At 40.1% G+C, this 25,134-nt stretch overlaps 1 protein-coding gene across 2 annotated transcripts in view; it reads right to left on the bottom strand.

Moving 5' to 3' along the window:
• PTPN14 (protein tyrosine phosphatase non-receptor type 14) overlaps window positions 1–25,134 on the bottom strand; it is a 111,800-nt gene that overhangs the window by 31,984 nt on the left and 54,682 nt on the right. For both annotated transcript variants that reach the window (XM_066178280.1, XM_066178281.1), the window contains exons 4-7: window positions 9,306–9,403; window positions 7,117–7,184; window positions 4,113–4,183; window positions 2,376–2,463 (exon numbers count right to left, since the gene is read on the bottom strand). In XM_066178280.1, coding sequence (XP_066034377.1) covers window positions 2,376–2,463; window positions 4,113–4,183; window positions 7,117–7,184; window positions 9,306–9,403 — 325 coding nt within the window. The remainder of the gene's footprint in view (window positions 1–2,375; window positions 2,464–4,112; window positions 4,184–7,116; window positions 7,185–9,305; window positions 9,404–25,134) is intronic.

Raw genomic sequence — 25,134 nt, 5'->3', positions numbered from 1 at the left:
ATATATTTATAGGAATGCATGCTAAAGTACCAAAGAACAGCCTTTCAGTGTGGATGCAGGACTAACCTATATTTTGCTGCTTGACTGAACTCTGATTTTCATTATTTCAGAGCAGTTAACACTTAAGTGGATTCATTGTGCTGATCAGTGAGAAGAGAAGGCAGCTAAATGAGCTCAAAGTTCTCCTCTCTCAAACACCACACAGACCACATATTGGCATTTATTGTATAATATCCCACATCCCATCTTTGTGACTACAGCTATCTAGAGCCCGTAGAATACCAAATGCAACAGTTGTCTTTCACAGCCATGGTATTTCTCCAGATATCTGTTAAAACATGTAGAGATTTCAGAACACCACACCTGGAGATGGAATCCCTCTCAAAAACTCTACCCTTCACACTTCCTCCTTTAAGTACTCCATGTAGAAGATCACAGCATGTCACCCCAAAAAGTACTTCCATCTCTATGCAGATACATCCTCCATTGACTTTCAGTTGTTGGGTTAAATATTCAACTGCACACACCACATAAAAACAATGCAAAAACTGTGGCCTCTAAGAAGAGACTATTGCTTTTGCACCTACATGTGTCTTCTTGTAGGCTCCTGTTTGAAAACCATGTGCTCCTGATCCATTTTTCAATCAGTTTCCTTAAAAAACCTTATCCCTTCTTTTGGCTACAAAAGCTTAATACTGTGGACAAAGAGGTTTTTCTACCTTTATCAACAAGGAAGAACAGTTCCCCCTCAACTGCATATATAGTAATTGATTCACACTTTAAAGTGGTAAATAGAAGTCACGCCAACACCACGAGCGTGGTTAGAAAGCATGGCTAGAAGAAAGGATGTGAGAGAAGTCAATGCACTATGCCTGCATACACTGTAGAGACCATCAGGTGCCCCTGCATTTTAATAGACCAGATCAGAGCTGTTCTCCTGGCCTTGCTGTGCTTGATCCTCAGAAGGCAGTGCGAAGGAGTCAGAAGGACTCAGAAGGAGTCTCTGCACCTGTTTAACTACTGAGTGCTAGGCCTTTTGCAAACAAACCATGGCTGGCTATTCATCCACAAGCTGAGAGTCAGCAGTGTAGTCTGATTAGAGGACAACACATTCTTCTGCCTTGTGCCAGAGGGACTTTTACATGGCAAAGAGATTGGGAATGCGTGGGGGAAAATGTATGTATTTGTTTACATACAAATACGTATATCTACATGTGTGCATGTATACACACAAATACCCACATGGAAAGAAAGACACGTAATTCTAATAACATTTTCCATCAGGAAAAAAAGAGAAACTTTTCATTTTCCCCTTTGAATGCAGTTCTGTGTGTCTCCTTGGCCAGCATGCTGCTCCTTCATGCAAGGCTAACACCTTCCTGCCATTTTGCAGAGCACCCAGTCCACTGTTCATACTCACCTTAGTGACACATGCAATAGTATCTAATGACACTTCCAACACAGAATTCTTTTGCAGTAGTGTGCAACATTATTCCAAATGAATCTGAGGAAAGCTTTAATTTCATTCATTGGCAATAAACACTACAAAAAATTTTTGGCGAGCTGAAAGATTTTTGCCACTCAGTTCCTCCCCTCCAGGCCAGTTCTGGCCCAAAGGAATCAATTTTGACTTCAGCAGGAAGCTTTTTTTATTTGGTGTGCATCTGCATTTGTTTTTAAATTCCAAGTTTTCTTTGACTTGGAAAACCACCCACAATCCACCACTTGGGGTGGTAGGGTAGGTTAGCAAAAACCCATGGGTCATGTTGGGAACAGCAGTTTTCAGTTTCTCAGCAGAACTTTATCATGGCAGCATGTGCTCCATAAGGCCACACATCCAGACAATCCATGGCAGAACGGGACTTCCAGTGAAGGGGGAGTGACTGCAAATGCAAAATAATCCCTGAAATTGCCCCTTATTAAAAATGCATGGAGGACCTGTGTGCGCATATAGGAAACTAAGGAAAAATGAAGTTAATGCTTGTCAAGTAGCAACTAGAAAGACACAAAAGGGTCTCATTGTCCTATCGTGTTAAAGATGACCAGAGCTGAGATTCATTTGCCCTGGCCACTCTCTCATAGACAGCAGATGAAAGAAAAGCAAGGAGCATCTCTCATTCCCAAGAGGGCACACCCTAGAACACAGCAACCTCTTCCGTAAGAAGGATTTTCATGGAAGAGAAATAGCACTGTAGGCCTAAGTAACCGTCATGCTGCAATGTCCATTCAAACTGCCAGCAGTCATTTCACCCTCTGGAGAAGTTAAAGAAGTCCTGTCCCGTTTGGACAAACATGATTTGCACGCAGACCAAAGGTTGCTGCAGAGTTCTGCATTGTTTGATTCAGTGGTTTCTTTATAATATATACTAACATACCTTCACAGGGAAAATTTCCTGTCCAAACCCATCCAGACGTTCCACTTCATTGATGTACATTAGCTCAGCCTCTGCTGCTGTAATGCCACTGCAATTAGATTAACAAAAGGCAGCAAATAGTTCAATATTACACACACACAAAAATACTAGCAAAAAACCCCCTGAGTTTCACAAACAACTTGAGAAGACACTTTGGAAATGCTGCCTAGAAATGCACAACACAAAGCTAACTTTCAATATTAGGATCATTGTCAGCAAGGGGGGAAATTTTACTGTATGTCACTAAGCTCAGGTATAAAGCACAGTTCAAATGACATGAGGAACAAACAGAATGACCACATTACTCAGCTTCTTCCACACACATCAAATCTTTTCCAGGCTTTATTAAACCATCAGGTTGTGGATAGTTTTGTGTGGAAAACTTGAACCATAGGGGTGCTAATCTGCCTGAATATTATACAAGGCCACTGGAGATTCTTAAAATGACTTTAAAGGAAAGACCTACATTTTCAAGCTGGCTGTTCAAAAACACAGGCACTAAATCCAAAAGTTGAACAGATTCTCTTTCATAAGAGAGAACAAACCAGCTGAAAACTTTTACGCACGTGTCTACACACGCTCCTGTCACAGCTCAGGAATTCAAACAGATTTCAATTCTCAAAAGCAGGTCAGAATGGATTGCAGGTTGCTCCAAAAGAAGGCCACTATTAATTTTTTCTCCTCTTTGCTCCTCCTTACCACAGCTTACAAACAGAAATATAGGAACCAGACAAATACCTGGGAGAAGAGAGGTGGAATACGATCTACCTGCTGAAGTGGGGGGAAGTATTTGCTCTTTGTGTTGCAGAAATAGCACTACAGAGCACAGCAGGTGGGAAATCTTTCCTTTCAAGTCTGTGAGTTAACCAAGATCACACAAGCAGCCCATGGCAGGGAGAGAACAGAACCAGGCCTGTTCATGGCCAGCTTGGAAGCTATTCCTTTGGTTGCATCAAAGGCCCAGGTTTGTATTGAAACTCAAAACTGAGAATGGCCTTAGACTCAGAGACTGGTATTTGTCCTTTCACAACCACTTTCTCTCATGTAATGAGGAATGCAACATCCTTCACATAATATTCCTATTGCATGTGACATGTGGGCATTGCCATTTTTCCCATAACAGCACTCTAGAGGGTTGAACACTTCCACCACTGAAACACCTGGACAACATGAAAGACGTCTGCTCACAAAGAAGGTTTTTTTTTACTGAAGCACTAATGCACACACTCCTAGCTCATTAGCTAGTAACACTATACTGTGTCTTCTCCTTGAGACTTCAAACCCAATTCCTGTTATTTTCATTTCCATTACACTGAGAGCATTTGTATCCCCCTCCTCTTGAAAGAGGCCCTTGGATTGCCACCGATCAAGTCACAGGGTCTTTCACCGCCAGGATTTAAATGAAATCAAAAGGAGAAAGGAGTCTACTGCATAGCACAAGTAGTGTTACACATGCTCATTAAATCTAAGGGTGTAAATGCTCGTTTATTTGGGATTAAGTTCCTTAGCCATTTTGTGTTTACAAAAGGCAGATAAGCTTCTGTGATAGACTAATTAAAAATCCAGTGACACAAAGCATAATAGCAACATGAAGATAAGCTAGTTAAACACTGCCAGGAATGCATGGGGAGGTAGGGAAGTACTAGAACAACGAAAAAATTTTTTAAAAAATAGCAAACTTTATCATGTCAAGCTCACCTGTGAGTTCGGTGTTCCTGAGCAACCTTTTGAGTCAGCTCCTCCAGGACAGCTTCATCCTGGGTCCAATCCTGTAAGAACATGAAGTAGCATCAAAAACTAGTCAACCAAAGAAAGAGAGGATAAAATGGCAGACAGAAGTTATGACAGCAGATGTTTCAAGACTTGCAGTTACAGAGATCCTATCACTGACAGCACTGAAAATTCAAAGCATGGGATGCTGAAAATATGTGAGAAGAACACAAAACTCAGATTTTTTTTATACCTTCTTTTGAGAGGGTAAAGAGATACTGTTGAAGATAGGGATAAGGTCCTTATTATTCCACAACAGAGAACAGACTACAGAACACAGATAAAGGACCTTTTCCTGGATAAGTACGGAACAAGTCCTTAAAAAATTTAGAAATCTACAAAATAATACATACCTTTTAAAAACAGTCCAAAATAATACACATACCATGGAAAATGAATTCATGAGTATTTTTTGACCTGCAACCTACAGGTAGTCCTTTCCTCACGTTAAAGGGGTTGAAAGTTTTGTTACTTCTTCAAATATGCATTTAAACCTACTTTATGCTTGCAACACATTTCTGAGCAGAAATTTTTATACTCTCCAAATTTAATAACATGTAGTAGAAACAATTCTGAAATAATTGGGAGCAAGTTAAGAAAGGAAGTCTACTCATAAATTCAAGGCCAAAAAAAGGAAGCTGAAAAACTTTCTTGCAAAACCTCAGAGTTCTTACTTTTATTTAAGAAAGCCTTAAGGCTGCATGTAATGTACTTAAATGCACTGCTTCTTGCTCAACGGGGCCCTCCTCTCTGATATTTACTTCTGCCACAAAAAAATGTGAAAGTGGTAGCGTGCTAATGAAAAATGGCATGGTACATGCCTATGCACAGCCACACACCTGTGGGGTGTACTGTGTACATAACTTTGTTCTTTTCACTGCTGAAGAAATGCCATTTGACACACATTGTAGCCTCACAAGATCAAACAGCACGAACACAGCTGCCCCTCCCTCATCCACAAGCTCACTTCACTAATGAATTTATAGCAATGTTCTTGGTGGAGGCTTTTTCTATGCCCTAAATTCACTCAAATTCTCCAGCTTGCTTACGGACTCGTTTGTATCTGCAGCACTTAGCCACTGTTGCTGAACTTGCTGTGAAATATTTGCTCTTAGGTTATCCATCCTCCCCAGAAGAGCAAAGAGAAGTAGTTGAAGAAGTGTCTAGAGAAATAGTTGATTTAAGAGTAGGCTTCTGAAGGTGTAGGAAGCAGACACTCTGCTGATCTTCTTAAATTTAGCAATAGTTGCATGGATGAAAGGCAAAATACCACAAAGTGATGGTAAACATGCAAAACAGAAGAGAACTGACCTCCCCACCACAGAGGCAGCTGATACAAAAACAGAGGTTCTAAGAGTTGGGCCCAAGGAGTAAATTGCTGAACTGCAGAGAAATTAACCACTTTGAAGCTCATCTAGAGGCCTAAAACCTCCCCTAATTTTTTCTGAATAGAAAAATAGTACCAGTTTATCCCTGGAAGTGTTCAAGGTCAGGTTGGATGGGGCGTTGAGCAACCTGGTCCAGTGGGAGGTGTCCCTCCTCATGGCAGGAGGCTTGAAACTAGATGATTCTTAAGGTCCTTTCCAACCCAAACCACTCTGAACTCTGCAGAAGTTCATTTGCAAAGTGACTCCCTGACAAGACCACTTTTCTCCATATCTATTTTCAGCCCTCTTCTTTCCCATTTAGGAGATCATACATGACTTCATAAGCCATCAACTATACACAAGATCATCAATTACTTATCAATAGATAAGAAGGCTAACCAAAGTAACTCTGCTCCACAGAGAAGATAACAGAAGTTTATTAGTGAAAGGTTAATACTGAAGCCACATTTTACATGTATATTCTACACAAAGCACATTCAAATCTTTGTCCGTTTCCCTTCTTCCTTCTGATTTTTTTCAGATCCTATTGAACTATCTAGTGGCTCAAAATTACACTTTCACTTCAAGACACAATGCAGATGTCACCTTTTTGGACTTAAGATGAACTTTGGAAGAAGATGTCCACTGCAGTTCCTGTACATAGAGCATGGCTAAGTGGGATGAAATGCTTCTCAAGCCTTCAAATTATAGTAAGATGAATCATTCTCCCTCTACCACTCCACTAATTGCAGAGGGAAACCAGATGCCTTAACTTCCAGGCAGCTACACTCAGGGCAGAGCTACCCCACCCTGCTTCCAAATATTTTTTCCAGCTAGAAAGAATTCTATGATCTTTTATATTTATGAAGCTTACACTAAAGACTCACACTGATGGACTTGTTCATCTAAGACAAAGCCAGCCTTAGCTTCAACAGGCATTCGTTTTGGTTTTTTCCTTCTCTAATTCATCCTCCCAGAGAGTCTCAATGTCACAGACTGCAAATGCTTGGCATTTGTCACCAAATTTCCAACATCATTAGTTATCTAAGCTCCTTCCCTAAGTATTCAAGTTATTTGCTAGTTTCCAAATGTGAACCAAATTTACAGACAATATTTCCTGGAGAACATTTTGAGAAGACCTGACTTCACTTCAGTGCAATAGTCAGCTGATGTAAATCCACATTCTCTTCAGGAATGCCTGTGTGGTTTGTCCTGTGACACAACATTTTCTACAGCAGCAGCCCTCATATCCCCTTGATATGCCATGTTGCTAATACCACAGTACTGCTAATATACACCTTTTAAAACAGCTGAAAATTCTTTTTTGATCAAAGATGTCTTGTTTCTTTTGTGGGCACCTATTCCCAGTGGAGGCCCAACAGGAACTGAAAATGGGGTGACATTCCACGGCATAGAATAATTTAGCTGCAATCAAGTTTTGGGGAGCAAATGTTGTTTGCACTAGACCAGCACTGGTGATTTTACTCTATTATCATCAAAGCCATCTCTGAGTCATGGAGAAATTACTCACAAAAGACCACAAAAGAGAGGGATAAGGAACTCACCATAGGAAACAAGACATATTCTCGGAGGAAGTCATGAGATTCAAACTGATTATAGTCTCCAAAATCCGCTGGAAAAAAACAACACAATTACTCATTTTGGCACTTTCCACACATGCTAAGGCCACACTCAACCTTTGCACAGATGCTTAATTTCAAGTGGGTGAGTTCTCTCTGAAGCCACAGCCCAGCACAAACACTTTTGCTTGTGCCTTAGCTTTTAACATGAAGGTCTGAAAATAATAGTGTTATTACAAGAGATCAAGTAACAGCCAACAAGTAATTTCTTTCTTTTGATCCCTAATATAATGACTATTTGCAATGCTTAACCATCAGGAGTGCAAGAGTTTGTTTTTCTGTAGCCTTCTTGAACTCATACCCCCATTAAAAAATGCTGGGATTGCTCAGCCTCTTTGAAAATCATGCACACTTTTGCTTCTCCACTATTTCCAACCCTGAACAGGCAAAAATAAAGACAATTTAACCTACCTCTGCTACAATTCTACACAGCTGAACAAAATATTAATTTTACAGGCTATAAAGGTTAAAAACCAGCAGTCAATTATATTAAAAATTATCAATAAACAGCATGGGGGAAGGTTTTTCCTTTTGCAGCCAACCTAGGAGTGCAGGCACTGTGTTGGTTTAACTGACTAGCCCACACCTTTCTACTCACTTTTCTGCTTCTTCTACATCTCTCCAAAAGAAACTCATCTCCATGCTCACATTCACTCATATGTCAGGCTAAGGATTCTTGTCTAAATGTCCTTGAGACTGTGGAGTTTTGGAAATGCTTCCTAAAGGCTAAGCTGCATTTAAAAACCCCAAACAATGCCTATATTTATCTATCTGTTAAATATACATCATCTTATATCAAAAGAATATCTTGCCAGGAGGTTTTTATTTTATATTAATTGAGCAGGATCAAACACCATCTACAAGAGTCTCATATTATAGAAGCTGGAAATCCCCACCATAAATCATTTTATCTAAACATTCTTTCAAAGCTTCTAGACAATTTCACGTATTGCAGGATGCCAAAAATGCAGTTTCATTTTGTTTCTACCTTAGAGTTATGTTTTAACATAAACAGAAAGAAATCAAAATGGGCATGAAACAGAGTCTGCAAGTTTGAAAGAAATAAGTATTTCAAGTACCTTTCGTTGCATCACATGCAAAGGACAAAGGAAGTAATAGAACATCAGGAATAGTAGGACTGACTCACTCTCAAAATTAGGAAAAAGCTCCAAAAACAGAGTGAAACACATTCAGTATCTATTCAGACCTAACACTGAAAAATCTTCATTTATGTAAATTAAAAGATTTAGTATGGAATCTTATACACATATTTCCCTTTATTAGACAAACATTTCAAGATTTGACACAATTCAAGGAACATTTTCCCTTCAATTTTTATCAAAGATACACGATACAAACCCAGCATTTCTACTGCTGTAAGAAAAGACCATATAAGTATTTCTCTCCATTGAACCTTTAATTGCCAAGACTCAGATCCTCATGTTTGCTATTTATGTATATACTTCCCCCTTCTCACTCATTCAGAGCATGTAGAGAACATCATTGCTGAAACTCTGCCTCAAGTTCTCATAGTAAGTTGTGGATAGACTGACACATACTTTATCCAAATGCAGGGCTTCTTCCTCTGCACATATACATTATATGATCCTACTTTTATTGATGTCCTTAGGAGTCTCAGAATAAGAATCATGTTGTAAGAAGTAGTTTATTATTAACTTATAACTCACAGAACAATTACGGTCATGTGTTCTTTCATACTTCATGTAGCACTATACAGCAAAATGAGTTTTTAATTAAAGGCAAAATTAAAGCTGCTGCCATGCTCTTTGATGTAATTTGCATTTCAAACCAGAGAACGTGAAGAAAATTCATTACTGCAAAGTACTCCGTGGTCAGGGCTGGAAGAACTGGAGTTTTGTTGAGATTTGCTTGCATGAACTTTAGAAATAGGAAAGTTGAGCACTATGGTCCCTCATTCCCAGCCTGAGGCTGTGAGTGTTTCATCCACAGCAGTCCATTCATGCACTTTGGAATCAACTGGAAACTCAGCTGCTGTGAGTAGGAGTCATACAAGGCCTCAGTGCCCAGCCAAGACAGAGGACAAACCAAAAGAGCCATTCCTGGACAAAGGCTGTGGGGTCATATTATCCTACCTTGCACTGCCAGACCAGCCAGTCGAATTCCCTGCTCGAATGAGGATATCAATCGCCCATCAAGAACATCCTTCTTCACCTGTAGGTAATACTGATATCTAAAAAAGAAAAAGGAACACATATAAGCACAAATTGTAATATCTGCATGCTTGCACATTTCCCGCAGGGAAAAAAAAAAACAAACAAAACAAACCTGTGGAAAGGAAGAAAGGAAAAAATCGCCCCAAACTGGTCAGGCTGTACAGCAGATCTGTATCTGGCTTCAGAAGCTCCACATTACCACAAACTGATTGAACAAATCAATATGATCCCTACCTGTGCAGTGTTTCCAGAGGGATAAAAGGGAAGATAAAAGGTTGTAGTCTGCACTCCTCAGACCACACAGAAGAGGGGCATGTGCGAAGATTACCTCTTTTGTAAATTTCATAGAGGTTACTGAAGACCATGCGATCCCCAATGCACAAAAGTGCTTTTCCATATTACTTCTATTGTTTTGCTCCATTGTCACCATTTTGATTGAAGAAACAGAATTTTGGCTATGTACTTTGGTCTGCTGATTTACCTTAAGCTATGGCCCATACAAAAGGTTTTTTTAATTGGCATTTTTCATGTGTAAGGATGACTAAGGCACACAAACCAAGCAAACACAGTTTCTAGTACAGTCCACGTGTGCACTCAGCCTCATGCTCCCAGGAGTACACCTGAATGATCCAAATTAAGTACCTCAAAACCCAACAAATGGGCTTTTTCAGGCTGAGAGCAGACACAGTAACCTGGCTGCAGCTGAAACAGGTTCAGAGGTTACTGCACCCTTCAGCTGCATGCCTGCTTGCCCTCTGAAACTGAAAGTGGAGGACATCCATTTAAAATGCCATGGATTTAAGAAATAATTGCTTGAGATAATCTGGGGTAGAAAGAATTGGTACACAAGCACGCCAGTCACTCCCAGAGATTGCAAGCTCTGCAAGGCAGACAGTGAAGAGCAATCAAAGTCTGTGGGCAGCAAACACCTAATTGTGCCTAGCTACGACCAGCACAACACATCTGACCTTACCTCTGAACCTCTTGACAAAGAAGCTGTTCTGGCCTTGTTTTAGAGTGTAAGTCACTGACCCAGTCCCAGCACAAGGGAGAATCACTGAGACATCACCCACAGAACGCAAACTGTGCTGCCTTAACTATGCTTGCAAATGTTACTGTTTGTGTTGAGGTATAAGAAAAATATAATCTCATTTAAAATGCTCATATTTGGATCTCACACAGCCTAATGAAGACTAAAACTTGAGGGGATTTTGAAATTCGATTGAGAGAGGCAGGCTGAAAAGCATATGGCTTCTCAGCCTGAGCCCTGTGCCTCATCCCCAGGTTTCACGCTTTCTTGGTTCAAGAGACAAATCAGCTTCTTTCCACTCCTTTGCAGTGAGCAAATCCTAAATCTGAAAACATGCATGCTTTCATAGAAGCTTGACATAAGCTGCTTTATCAACTGTGCAGGTGAGCAAGTGTTTAATGAATTTGTTCTCTAAGACTTGTAATCTCAAAAGCAGCTATTTGGGTCCATGCTACATATGCACATGAGTTATGTATTCTAGTCTAACAAGGAGAGCAAAATCCACATCTGCCATAAAAATAAAGCTATTGTTTAAACAAACACAGTATTAAGAGGCCACATGAGACTCAAACCAATGTCAAATCTTACAGTGACATCCTAGCTGAACAGAAGTCAAGAATGTCACCACCTGAAGTGGAGCCATGATTTCAACCACAGTGTCCGCACAACTACAGACAAATCACAGGAAGAATTACAACAAAATACAATGCCAATGCAGTTACTGTAGTATCAAATATTACGAGCTAGGCTTTCAAAAGAATCATTGCTGTTGGGTTTGAGTTGTCATTTGACTCGCTATTAGAATACAGTGCAAGCAAGGAAGGAAATATTGCTTAGTGTCTGCCTTGGACAATGTGGAATTCTCAAGAGCTGTCTCCACAATTTTCCCCCAACACTGTCTTTGAACTATAGCTGCCAAAAAAAAAAAAAAAAAAAAAAAAGGTAAGCGCCTAGACAGATGTTAGAAATGTTAGGGCACACATTCACACAAAATGTTACACACTCACACTCAGTTACACACTCACTATTACACACTCACACAGTTACACATTCACAAAATGCAGACAGCACCCACAATCTGAGAAAGATGTCTATTTACAGGTGTTTCACTTGATCATCAGGAAGGGGTCCCATTTAAAAATCTTATTAGGAATATTGTACAACATTATGGAATCATAGAATGGGTTGGGCTGGAATGGACCTTAAAGATCATCTAGTGAGTTTAGGATTTATAATATATTGTAGATTGACATGCAGTAAAAGTTTAAGGTATGCACACAATTAGTGCTCTAACACTAACTAGTGTATCTGTTAGGAAAAAAATCTCATGGAGAAAGTTGTCACTTTTCACAGGCAAACTCATTGAAATGCAACCACCCACTGTGGCTCTGGCACCTGTTTCAGTGGAATTGCCAAGATAATCAGAAGGAGATTGAGGCAGAAACCTGTGGCTGGTACTTGCTTCCCCTTTACCCCTGGACTGACAGTGACAAGTGACATCCTCCTAAAGAGTCCCCTGACATATCTTTTCATGGTGTCCAAATAAATCATGAACTAGGACATCTGCCCCCAGGCATGGACTGGGGTGGCTAATTCCGGAGTCAAGGCAGAGGAGGAGGATACCCTGAAGGAAGCTCCACTAGAAGGCTCTAATAACTCCACCAGCCACAGATTCATGGCTCAGCCATGCTACAAAACTGTGGTCAGGCTCCCTGCCCAGCCAACGGAGAGGAGCAATTGGCACACATTCTGTCAGGGATTTGAGGCTCCTCCATGTGAAATTAAATTAAATGCTGTTATTATACCACTATGCTAACTGAGACTGCTCCTTGTTTGCTTGGATTGCAAAAGTAGATCTATAATTTGAGGGAAATCAAAAACGTTTTAGCTATAGATTCACTGAGGAAAGCCGTTCCAGGACAGCAGATAAAGACATGCATTTCATAAGCTTTCTGTTAGGTGGTTTTGTTGGGAAAGCATATGGAAAGTGAACAAAAAGAGAAGCTTGTAATCTGCACCCCAAATAATAAAAGACGAAAAATTCGAAATTAAGATTTACGAAGCTTTAATCACAGAGGCATTCCGGCATACCAGAGGAGTGCAGGGCAGCAAAGACACCACCATACCCACATCAGCCTAGTGCTGAAATCTCTCAACTTCATTGCTCACTTTGGGTTAAACATTTTGAGCAGAGCCATTGTGTATTTAATATAATAAAGTCTGCTGCAGTTTGCCAGCCTGTAGCTAATTCCAAGGGGAATGGGAGTGGACAGCAAGTCTGAACAAAGCCATCATTATAAGGATATCATTTCCCACAACTCTATTTAGTCAACACACAAAACATTGGAAGTATATTTGTATGTATTGCATCAAAACGCACATTTTTATAGAGTAAAGAAGCTGCAACTTGATGATAATGAGACATCATCTCAAGTCCAGAATAAACATCTCTATTTTGGCAATCCATACTATAATATGAAAAAAAAGCCAACCAAAACCCAACAGTATTAGTAAGCAGAAGATAAGGGTACTATTTTAAAATTTAATTGTAACACCCAGATTCAAACTCTGCTACAGCTGCATAAATGTAGGGAAACTCCATTTGCTCAAACAGTTCTGCATGAACCTCTCCCAGGACCAGGGGTCACATTTGTTCTCCTCTCACTTCAAAAAAGAATGTGGGTGTTTGTATAGTGTCACTGAATTCATTGCACCCTTCCATCACCACTGTTTATCTGATCTAAAATCCCTGTTGCTATCTGACACACACAGAAAATAACTCAATTTCACTGATTTCCATTTTCCTCAACAACCAACGTTTCAGATAACACAAACCACACAGAACCTGGCCAGACCAACACAAGAAGTGAGGTCTTTGTAGAGAAATTAAAGGATGGTTTACAAAAGTAAGAATATGGTTAGGTTTGAAGAGTAATTGCACAGCATCTTCAGGATTTTCTTACTAGTGACTTCCACACAGAACCACAAGGCAAATACTTTCTTACCTGAATAATTACTCAGTATTATCAGATCCACTAGCCTTAGTACTCAAGCAGCATCAAACTCTGCTAGGAAATGTAAAGGAACAGAATAGAAAATTCTCTTTATCCCAGGGATTTACAATCTAAATGTATATTTTTTACAAAATGTGACAGTATTGAGTTAATAAGGTCTAATACTTTTTGAATACTGCAATGTGTCCTGTCTGGATTTTTGTTATTTTTCCCTGGTTTTACTTTCCTTCTCTGTACATCAGGGAGGGTTTGTACCTCCAATGCAGCAGGAAACACTTAAAAAGTTTTTCTTTTTTTTTTTTCTTCTTTTTTTTTTTTAATCAGTTTGGGTTTTTTGGAAATTTCAAGCCAGTATAAATACATCACAGTTTCAATACCAATAAATATTTACCTTTACTGTATCTGAAAATAAACAAAGCACTACAAACCATGTATTAGGTACCTAAGAGGTACAATTCCTTTACAATCGTTTCTAATGATGCAATTACTGGCATGACTAACTTTTTTATAACTCATTAGGTACCATTTTGGCACCAAGCCTATCTATTGGATAACTGCATAGCTATGTAATTTAACTTCTTCTCTGGAGGAAAAGAGAACTACTTTACTATTTCATACCTCCAAAAGAAGAAACCTTTAAGACTCCAAGGAGAAACAGATTGGTCCACCAGTGGTTTAGCTCAAGAACTTCAATGCTCTTCCAACTTCAAAAAAAAAAATTGCAATTAAGAGTACAATATGATCTTCTAAAATTAGGAACATAATAAAAGTCTCATTGAGTCACAACAACAGTCTGAGTTGACTCAGCTCATTTGAGATTATCTCAGTATGGTAATATATTTCTGAGGAGAGATGCTGCAATGTACACTTATGCAATAATGTGCCCACAGGGGAAGAGGTTTCTCCAGAACAGAGGTCTTTTATCATTTACTAAAATTATTTTAAGCACCAGCTTTGATATTGATGTGTCTATTGTTCACCTGACACCTTAAAACCTGCCATAATTTTGGCTTCTATATTATTTAGCAGTAGGATTCCACAGATACCTACATGCTACATGTGAAATAGAAGCCCATTTTTATTTTGAGGACATATCTTCTCAGCCTTTGAGACAGCAGAGCCAATGACTTGCCTATTCAGGGCAACCAGAGAAACTCACTAATAATGACCGAAAAGTGATTTCTATTTATTTATTATATATTTAAGACAATCTTAATACTACTTAACTCTTACTGGTAGCTTTTCTGAGAAAAACATGCTTTAATATATTAATGATCACGAATACCTGAGGTTGGTGAAGCTACTCACGTAAACTTGGGCAGGAAACCAGAGCAGATTTGGGAGATCTAGGTTTTGTTCCCAAGTCTCAATCTCAAGTACTATTTACTGGATGCTGTTTATTTTATGTGGATCACTCAATATACTGCAACAAATCTGACTTGCAAACTTGGACTGGATTTTATATGGTAAGGAAGGCAGACAGGCAGACAAGACTGGTCTTTTCAAATGCAACATCAGTATATTGGCAAAGATGGTGTTATGATTTCTGAGTCTGAACATGCTGAAACACATTTTGGAGGCAAGGATTCAATCAGCACATCTTAATCTAAAGGCACTTAAAAAAAAAAAAAAAAGAGAGAGATACATAGATCCATGATGTCATTGTCAGTATCACACAGCTAATGCCTCGTCTTTGCCACTTTAAAAACTTAGATGGTTTTGATAAACAGAACATCTCTAGTTCACTTCTTTGGAATTTCATCAACTTCTCTCCCAGCAAAGTCTGGTGTTTCACAGTACTAGACAACAGCCATTTATCTGGGATTTGTGTTAGAATATGAAAAGCAATGACAGTGTTTCCACTAATAGAAGGGTAATATTTTTGGAAGGGTATTATTGAGAATGAGTCTACCACACCCTGTCACAGACCTTTAGGAAGATCAGCAGACTTCCCAGGAAAAAAAGACCGAAGGAGACGAAAGAGCCTTTGTCACACATGCAGGAGGAATTTCCTTCAGAAGCTCAAACTGTCAATGCCAACAGTAAAAACACAGTCATAACATCTTCCAGGGTAAGAGCTCTTTGATCATAACAACCTTAGAGGGTAGGTCAAAGCTAGCTTCAGGTAACTGAGAAATTACTCTGTTCAAAGGCAGCATCCAACTGCCTACATCCTGATTTCCTCCAGCAGCTGGATGGAAAACACGACTGACACTAAAAACAAAATAAATACATGGAAAGATTTGAGTCATTCCCCTTCCTAATGAGATAGAACAATGCTGGGATAACATCAGATTCACACATTTGACTGAAAAAAAGGGGAACAGTTCAAAACACAGTTCCTATCACCTACTTCCAGATCATTCAATCTCTCTCTAAAAGCAACAAATTGTAGTTGAAGGGGAAAAGAGGGGATTTGGCTATAACAGACTAACTTCACAGTGATGGTCTCACTTTCCATTTATTTTGATATGCAGGTTGTGAGATAAGGACAAATGATGCAGAGCCTGGCTTGCTTGGTGAGCTGCAGTGAGGCACACAGTGAAAGGCCAGCTACCACAGCTGACCAGTGAGGTTCCTACCAAAGGCCAATGCCTTCCAAAGGTTAAGGGCCAGCTCCACAGTCAGCTCCCGGCTAAGGATACTAGAACAGGAAAACTTGCACAGCTAAAGACAGCATGATGAGAATTGTGCACTGCTTAGTTGTTGTTTACCACCTGCATTTCAACAGTTGACTACTGAAAGGTTGTTCCTTTGTGTGCATTCCCCAAAAGACAATTAAAATTCCAGATCCCCACCTGCTCCAGTTCTTTACACAGCTGGCACATTATTTCAGAAATAAATGCACAGTATTTTAAGAGCAATAAGGTTTTTATTCTGACGTGAATTAGTTAATAACGCCAAATTTCTGCAGAAAAATAGTGCTTAAAGAAGAGTGTGTTTGTATTACAAATGGATATTGACTATTTAGGAAAGTAACACAGGCTCTGTAGCCTCTCCCATATAAACAGTAAATGCTCCCAGTGTAGCCTGATCACAAGGTGCTGTGGCACTTTGTTGCCCAGAGTTCAAGGGATGGCCGGTGTTCCCTCAGCAATGAGCCAGGAGACAAGACCGTCACGCTCGGCGTTCTCACTGGCAGCAAAAGAGGGAGCTTGCAGAGGAAAGAAGTGCTCTGCCAGTGGTTTTCTTTTCCTGCCATTTCTGATGGGCCACAAGCACAGACATGCACCCAGGCCCTGTTGCAGCCCACAGACATGACACAAGCCTTCCAAAACATGCACTCCTTCGATGCGAGGCTTAGCTACCAGCTGCAGCTCCACAGTATCCACCAATTTCTCTATATTTAAACAGAACCCCCCCAACCACAACAGGTCCATCCTCTGTACTTGTATGTTTTTTTAAGAGTGTATTAAGCATTTTGCATACTCCAAGTTCAAATAAACCCACAAGCACAAAGTGAAACTTTAAATAAAAAGGCCAGTAATGGCATGCTTTTGCAAGAAAGGAAGGCATGCCACAACCTGATCTTGATTTTCTGCTCTTGAACTATTGAATTAATTATAACAAATTACAGGGAGCCCCATGACAATTTATAAGCACAATAAACTCCCTTACTACCACCTATAATTTTATCAGAGTTAATCCAAATACCTAAAGAATTATACAGCACAAAACTTCAACATGCCTTTTAGAGGGAAAAAACAGGGGAAGCCATGTTCTCTTGTCTTCTGAACCTTTTCACTTAGAAAAGGCTTGTTTAGTCTCTGCAAACTGGAGTCAAATAGAGTCCAGCAAACACTTGTGACACCACCATAGAATTCATCTTTATAAAGCTGGAGTAGAATTGCAAAAGTAAAGCAAAGCAAAATTATATACTGCAAAGAAATCTGTATTTTAGCTATTCTAACTAAAAAAAAAAAGTTCAATGCAAGCATAAATATTACAAAGAAATCCTAGAATAAAAACTTTGGGAGCAAAGAGTTTGTTATCCATGTCTTTGAAAAAAGCCGTGTATCCATTTGGTTTGGGTTTTAAACACATGCTAAAAGTGCTGTTGTTCAGTCTATTGTTCAGCCTAGGCTCAAAAACATGTTCAGCTATGTGCCCATATCTCCTGAACTGAGCAGAACACTTGCATTTGGCTAAAGAGATCCAAAGGTTACAGCTGGGGGAAACCATTTTTTTCTTTTTAGCTTCACATTCTCTTTTGATCACAAAAAGGAAAAAAAAAAAGGTAGGACTGAGTCTGGTAGGTGAATTACAGCAATGCCACATATTGCTTTTCACAACCTGGTTGGGTTTTTTTGGGTGCAAACCCACAATATCTCCCACAACTGCCGCCTCCACCTTCACCTTCCTCCAGCCTTCCCCGTCCCCATATAGGGTCCCAGGGCTCTTCCTCCTTGCCCTGAACCATGTATCCCAGAGGCAGCTACTGCTTGGATGCAGGATTTTGGATAATAGACCAATTCTCCCAGCCAGCACCTGTCCTCTGGTGCCTGAAACACAACGTGGGCTCCAACCAGGAACAGAAGCTCCAACCACATACAGGCCCCACCTACCTACAAATGCTCACCGAGGTGTCGCGGCATGCAGCCTGTGTGTCACTGCCCACTTGGTTAGTCACATCCTCACAACAGCAGGTCACACACACACACAGAGCAACTCATGCCCCCAGAGCTTCAGTTGGAATAAAACAAACAAAAAATATCCCCTGAAATGGCAGCTGTAAAGATTCATCCTCACAAAGATGCAAAAGTGCAAAGATAAGCCGTGGCTATGTATGTTGATGACTGCTTAACCTCCTGGGGAAGAGGAGCACAAAAAAGCGCTGTTGGTCTTTCCTGAACTGGAACTAGATTTCAGCAAAAGTGAGATTGGACCCCAAAAAGTTAATAATAGCTTATATTTACTTCCTTTACTCATATGTGTTGACTCAGTTCAAAATATGCTGCTCCCTGCCCTGAAAAACAAGGCAGCTAACCTTCAAGCTGTATCTACTGTGGGAAAAGGTGGTTTAAGCTACATATGGAAGCAATATGAGTCAACAGTTTGAAAATTCTCCTGGTAGCCAGCCAGGTTAATGGCTAAGCAGGTTAGAATATCATGCTAAAAAAATGTGGTGAGTTAACTAGAACAAATGTATACTCAAACTCACAGTATGAAATACTGAAAATAAATAGATAACCTTTTTTTTCCCTTTTTTTTTTTCAATGGTGCTTAAGTACAGACATAACTATTCTTTGGACCCAAAACAAACAAGAAGAGTTCTCATTGCTCCATTCTTTTCCCCTCATTGTGTCAGTTGTAACAATAAAAAAAAATGTATATACCCCATAAGCCCCATTTCATTTTTCAATACATATTTTAAATATTCTCCTTGCATCCAGCTATAAACTCTGGAATTACTCAAGTCCACCATGCTTTTCTGGCTAACTGCAGTGTGTTCTGCTGTGCACTGATGCAAAAGCCGAACTGAGTGCGCACATATACCAGTGAACAACTGGCATGCATATGTAAGCATCCAGAAGCACATCACAAAATAATTGCTTTGTGGGTGCAGAGCAGCATGCAAGTGTGTTCAGGTGTTACTTTATTCAAAGAGCAAGTGAACATGTTCAAACTTACAGAAGAATGTCTGCCTAGCCTGAACTTAACAAAACAAAACAAAAAAGCTCTGGTGAGCCTGCAGTGGAACCTTGTCCATGAATTTATAGAGCTCATTTACAAAACCTGGTCAGTGAAACCTTCATGTAGTATCCCAACCTCACATAATCAATGTCTGAGAAAGCTCCATTGATTTAGTGGAATTTTACTTGATGCGGAGTTAAAATCCAGTCCATTGGCTACTGCCTTTTACAGTAATCTGTCCTGGCAATAAGAAAACACTGCTTGAAATGTGACACAATGAAGTTGCTGCCTATCTATAGGTCGTCAGTACAACACCTTATATTCCTGTGAAAAGATTGTTGGAACATCTACATTAGCATCACTGCCAGCAGAAAACAGGAAAACTCAGGTTGCTTCCATCTCCCAGAGACCCCAGTGACCCCAGTGTTTCCAAAGGAATAATTGAAAACAGTCACCCCACACCTCAGTAAATCATGCAACAAAACCACAGCCCAGGAAGTTGTAACATCCCAGTGAATGCAACCCTGCAAAAGTGAACACAGCTCTGATAACGACGGGATGTTGCCAAGGAAATATGTGAATCAGTGCCCTGTTGGGTGGGTAAAATAGATCCATTTCATGAAATGAATAATTATTCTTTGTAAAAGCTTCAAAAACAGCTGAAGATATCAAGTGCAAAAGCAGCTGCCAAAGATAAAACAGTGAACCAGTAAACATCTCACTGCACAGGAATCTGCCATCTTCCGACACCGAGATTTCTGCCAAATTCTTGTTGAGATTCTCAGCTGCATAAGGGCCTCCACACAAATGCTTCTTTTAAACACATTTGGAGACTTCAGGGTTGTACTGACATCCAATTGCAGATCCTTTAGTGCTATACCCTGCCAGCAAGGCAAAAAAAATTAAAGGTATTCAGGTCATTGAAAAAGGTAAGTTTAGAACGAAGTTTTCTTGATTTGTGTCTCAGCTATAAGAGAAGGGAAAATGTTTGCTCCAGCCTGCACTACAAACTTCAACATTAAATATATTTATTTGAAGACTGGCAGTGCTATCATAACCAAGATTTCCACTACCTACTGAATTCTCAAAATTTAAAAAGCTAATAGAAATTCCAATCAAAATCCACACATCTGTTTGCTCACAGGCTGCTGCTGCTAATGGCCTGAGCCTCTTCCTGATGCCGTAGAAAAATTTTGGACATCTATCTGGGACTTCTAAATAGAAGACCAATGATCCACAGTTCCCTTTTCAAAACACACAGTAGGAAAGAAAGAATGAATCACCTGCAGAAAGTGATGCACAACAGAGGAATCCTGAATCATGCTGTGGAAATGCCCATTTCTTCTCACTGATTACACAGAAAGTCTAAAGCAACCTTCACTCCTTAAGGCTTCATCAGGAGAAGCAATATGAATGAGGCAGGATCACCGTGCATCATGAAGTGTTTAAGGAGTACATCCCCTAGCAGTCTGCACTTCCCTGAGGAGAAACTGCTAAGTCCCTGTTACTGCATCGTATGGGAAGACAAACAGGAGAATACAAACACCAGCCTAGGTAATGCAGTCATCTGTCCAAACCAGGACCTTAAACTACCCTGGGAGACAAGTCTAAAGCTCATGCCAGTGTGTGAGGTGCACCAGAACACCCACCCCGTGCACAGCACTCCTTAGCGAGTGGGAAACCTCCCTCTGCAGTGACAAACGCTGCTGCTACACCCGGAGGAGAAAAAAGGGGCAACCAGGCAGCTTGCAGCAGCCTAAATGACAAAGGCGGTGAGCAGCTCAATTCTTGAACTAGAGGAAGAATTATCCTTTTCATCTTCATTTGAAGAGATGCAAAAATGCTGATGGGCACTTCTGGACTCAAGCAGATAGGGATGACAAGCGTGCTCTCTTTTTCCACTTCTTTATCCTTTCTCCTTTAAACCAAAACACTGAAGCTATCATCTTTTTTCTAAATCCCTCTATTTGCTTTTAGTGGCATCTGTCAGATTTAAGGAGACAACAATACACTAAGAACCTTCAGGGAGCAAAATCTATCATAACTGATTCTATTGAGAGTCATTCCAGCAGCAGGGACTTTTTGATTAAATTTACAGAAACCTCCCAATTTGTGGATGGGAACTCCCTGTCCATCATGGTGATGGCAGCATGTTCCCACCAGCCAGGAAATATTAGACTTGAATTTCCAGTCTACAGAATACCATTTCTATTAAAAAAACAAACAAAAAAAACAACAACAAAAAAACCAACCAAACAAAAAAACCCCACCAATAAACCAAAAAACACAAAACCAACCTATTATGAAAAAAAGTCTGTTCTTTGTTTCTCTGCATTTTGTATCTCTGCATCCTGTCTTAGGCCTGACACAGTCCTCAAGAGTGAATACCTAGGTGAAGGCTTCCTGTAGAGTTTACATGTGTAAGTAGATCTAGCAAGGCCATGTTAAATACAACTTTTAACACATCCTCCAGCTGCTTACTATCCATATGCTCATCCTCTCGCCTTAAGACACTGCAGTTCAAAGAAAGCAGGACACAATTCCCCACTTCATTTCAAAAAGTAGGTTAAGTCACAGTTTTCATGAGGTTCTACTGTCAGTTACAGCAAGATTTAAAATCACCTTTCAGCACTATTTAAGGTAAGTGGCTACTAACACAAAACAAGAAAAAGGGTCATGTTCAGATCATACAAGCAGACCTTCAAGAGATTTTCCATGAATACACACACACACACAGAATGGGTACTGCTAGCAGTGCAGCTACAGATATGCAACCACGTGTCTGTGTGGCACTGGGAAATCTAACAGGAGAAAGCCAAGGAGCAAGAAAAGCTGGATTTAAACAGAAGATAACTCCAGGTTATCATCCACCTAACACAAGTGCTTATCACCAAGCAGCAGTGAGGACAGTTTCCTCAGAGGCTGAGAAACAAAAAGCAGTCAGTGTGACTCATCCAAACACATCTCCATACGCAAAGCAAGCTCTTCACTGGTGAAAGCAGAATCCCAGATTTCTAGCCTCAGCACCATTTCAACTGTCAGATATCACAAAATAAACATATAGGCCACTCAAATTATTTTTGTTTCCATACAGGAAGGCAGAAGAGCTTTTTTTCCTGCAACAGAAGCTGGTTAGACCTTCAAAGCAAGTTTTAAAACGCTTAACGTATTTCCTTCTCTTTAATACTATAAAATGTCTCAAGTACTAGGTTCAGTCTCAAAGACCCTCAGCTCTTCTTTCTGGAATTAAGATTCAATCCTGGCAGTCCATGTAATCAAGACACATTTTTAACACAGTGATTTGCAGCTGTGTCCCAATCATAAACAGTCACTTCCTCTCGTGATGAGGAATAGGACGTGAGGAAATGGGATGGAGCTGCCTTAGGGAAGCTAAATAGGGACAAAGCAGGGCCTGTTAGGATAAGACAAGGGGCAATGTTTTTAAACTAAAGGAGGGTAGATTTAGTCTAGACATAATGAAGAAATTACAGTGAGAGTGGTGAAGCCCTGGAAGAGGTTGCTCAGAGACGTGATGGCTGCCCCATCCCTGGAAACATTTAAGATCACGTTGGATGGAGCTCTGGGCACCCTCACCTAGTCCCTACCCATTGAAGGCAGGTTGGACTAAATATGACCTCTAAAGGTCACTTCTAACCCAAACTATTCTACAATTCTTCTGTGATTTCAAATTCAGATTGCATATGAGGAAAAGATTCTTCACCTATAGGGTGGTCAGTCACTAGAACAAGCTCTGCAGGGAACTGTCTACAGTACCAACCTCATGGTGTTCAAGGAGCATCTGAATGATGCTTTAAATCATATGATTTAGTTTTAGGTAGTCCTGCTAGGAGCAGGGAATTGGGCTCGGTGATTGTTATGGGCCCCCTCCAACTTGAGAGATTCTGTGATTCAGTGAATCCCCTTCTGTCCTGCTGCACATATTCACATTTTCTATCCATCTTGTTCTTTATACACTTTTGAAATGGATGCACAATTAATGTACTGTCCTCGTTGAAGTTTCACAGGCCTCACATCAACCCCCTCAAAGCCATAATACTATTGAAGAATGATATTTCTTTGTTTGGTAAAGCTAGGTATTCTTTCTCTTTCTGGTTTTTGTGAGCTATAAAATATTTGAAATCATACCTTTCATGCCCTTCTTTACTTGTCCATTACTAATCTAGTCTGAGTTTTGTTCTGAACATGTAAAAAAATCACAGACTGAAATTCATATCATTACCTCATTCCAAAATCTTCAAAGTTTAGGGAAAACCCTAACATACTAAAAATCACAAGCATGGACAATAAAATTGCTACATTGTACTCAGCTGCAGAATTGGTTTTTAAAAATCTGAATAATTTATGGCTGTCAACCATGGTAAAAGCCATCCACATTCCTTATCCAACACACAGGTTCAGCCAGTGTCTGCAACAGCACACATGCCCAGGTGGACAAGGAAAGGAGATCCAAAGTACTTTTTCTCAAGTGCAAATGCCTCCACTGCCATAACTGCATGGAAGGATTCAACCTGGACTGTCTGAGACCAGAGAGGAAGCTTCCTCACCTTGTGTAAATGATGTATCATTACTACACAAGAAGAACAGAACCTCAGAATATAATCTTTGCTTCCATTTAAAAGGGCCCAATTTAAAAAGGATAGATTACTCCAAAAGTATTTGTTTCACTCAAACTGAACATAGAAATAGCTCCCATCAGGAAAGCAATATGTTAGCACACATGGCTAAGCCCCAGAGCATAAAATTGGTATTATTTCCTTGTGATCAGATATAAAAGTGAACCTACCCAATGCCAAGACATTCCTGTTGCAACATTTCTAACCATCACAGCCACTGCCCTCAAAACACAGTAAAGCCAGAATGCAGGCTGAAAGTATCCTACACTGTATTTATAGTTATGCAACACTATTTTTTAGAGTTGCTACATAGGTACTGCCCAACCACACACATGAAAACACATTCACTTTCTGGTCTAAATGCATGGTATAATGTAATAGATTAGATCTAAGCGTCAACAGTTTCTTAAAATATCTGGCACAAAGAGCTCAGCTTTCAATAACCAACACACAGAGAACAAGCTCCCCATTCACTGAAGAAAGTCAGCTGGGAGAAGGGTTTGCCCTCCTCAGCAAATATTTTATAAACAGGGAATTAATGTTGAATCTTAGGTCTGCCTTGAAGGAGTTCTTACTTTTAAGTCAAAGTTTAAACATCCACTAAAATACACATCCAAAAAGAACCAACTGAAAAATATTACTAAAAAGCGAAACAACACATACGCTACAATAATATGAACACAACAAGACCCAGGCAAATGCTGCACATTATTTGTTGTTGCTGTCCTCTATATACAACATGAAAGTTAATTAAGTATCAGGGTGTTTACAACAAGGTAGGTAGAAGCCTAATGTGTGTGTTTTATGCTGCAGTAGCCACTACTATTAAAAAAGTCTAATAATTAAAACAAAACAATAAAGTCATCAGAGGAGCACCAAAACATGAATATCCCAGAGTGTCAAAGCCTGGGTGGCCACCCAGGCTCTTAGGACTCATCCAGCTTGCATGCAGCTCCAGCGCTGCTCCCTTGCTTGGACAACATGAGCCAAAATTCCTGCAGCTAGATGGGAGGGAAGGGAAACAGAGAGGGAGAGGGAGAGGGAAAGGGAGAGGGAGAGGAAAAGGGAAAAGGGAAAAAGGAAAAAGGAAAAGGGAAAAGGGAAAAGGGAAAAGGGAAAAAGGAAAAGGAAAAAGGAAAAGGAAAAAGGAAAAGGAAAATAATAAAATGCCAACATTTCCAAGTCACTTAATGACTCACCCACAATTTTGTCCAACAGAAGAGAGCTAGGATCCTTGAAGACTCAGGACTCCCTGGCTCCAGTTAGCAAGGAATCCCAGAGCTTGCCTTTCTCCCAGCTTTGGGAGATGGGGTGCAGTTCCAGTCATAAGGCAATCAATTTGAGGACCCCAAACAGGACTGGGGCCTGCATGGCCATGCAGGCTGTCCACAGCCATCCAAAACCAAGGGAATTCTGTTCCAGTAGATATTTATTGG

The sequence above is a fragment of the Chamaea fasciata genome, unplaced genomic scaffold (genome assembly GCF_029207755.1).
Source record: "Chamaea fasciata isolate MVZ Bird 193981 ecotype frontalis unplaced genomic scaffold, bChaFas1.0.hap1 SCAF_3, whole genome shotgun sequence".
Lineage (NCBI taxonomy): Eukaryota > Metazoa > Chordata > Aves > Passeriformes > Sylviidae > Chamaea > Chamaea fasciata.
This window is presented reverse-complemented; position numbering and strand designations above follow the sequence as displayed.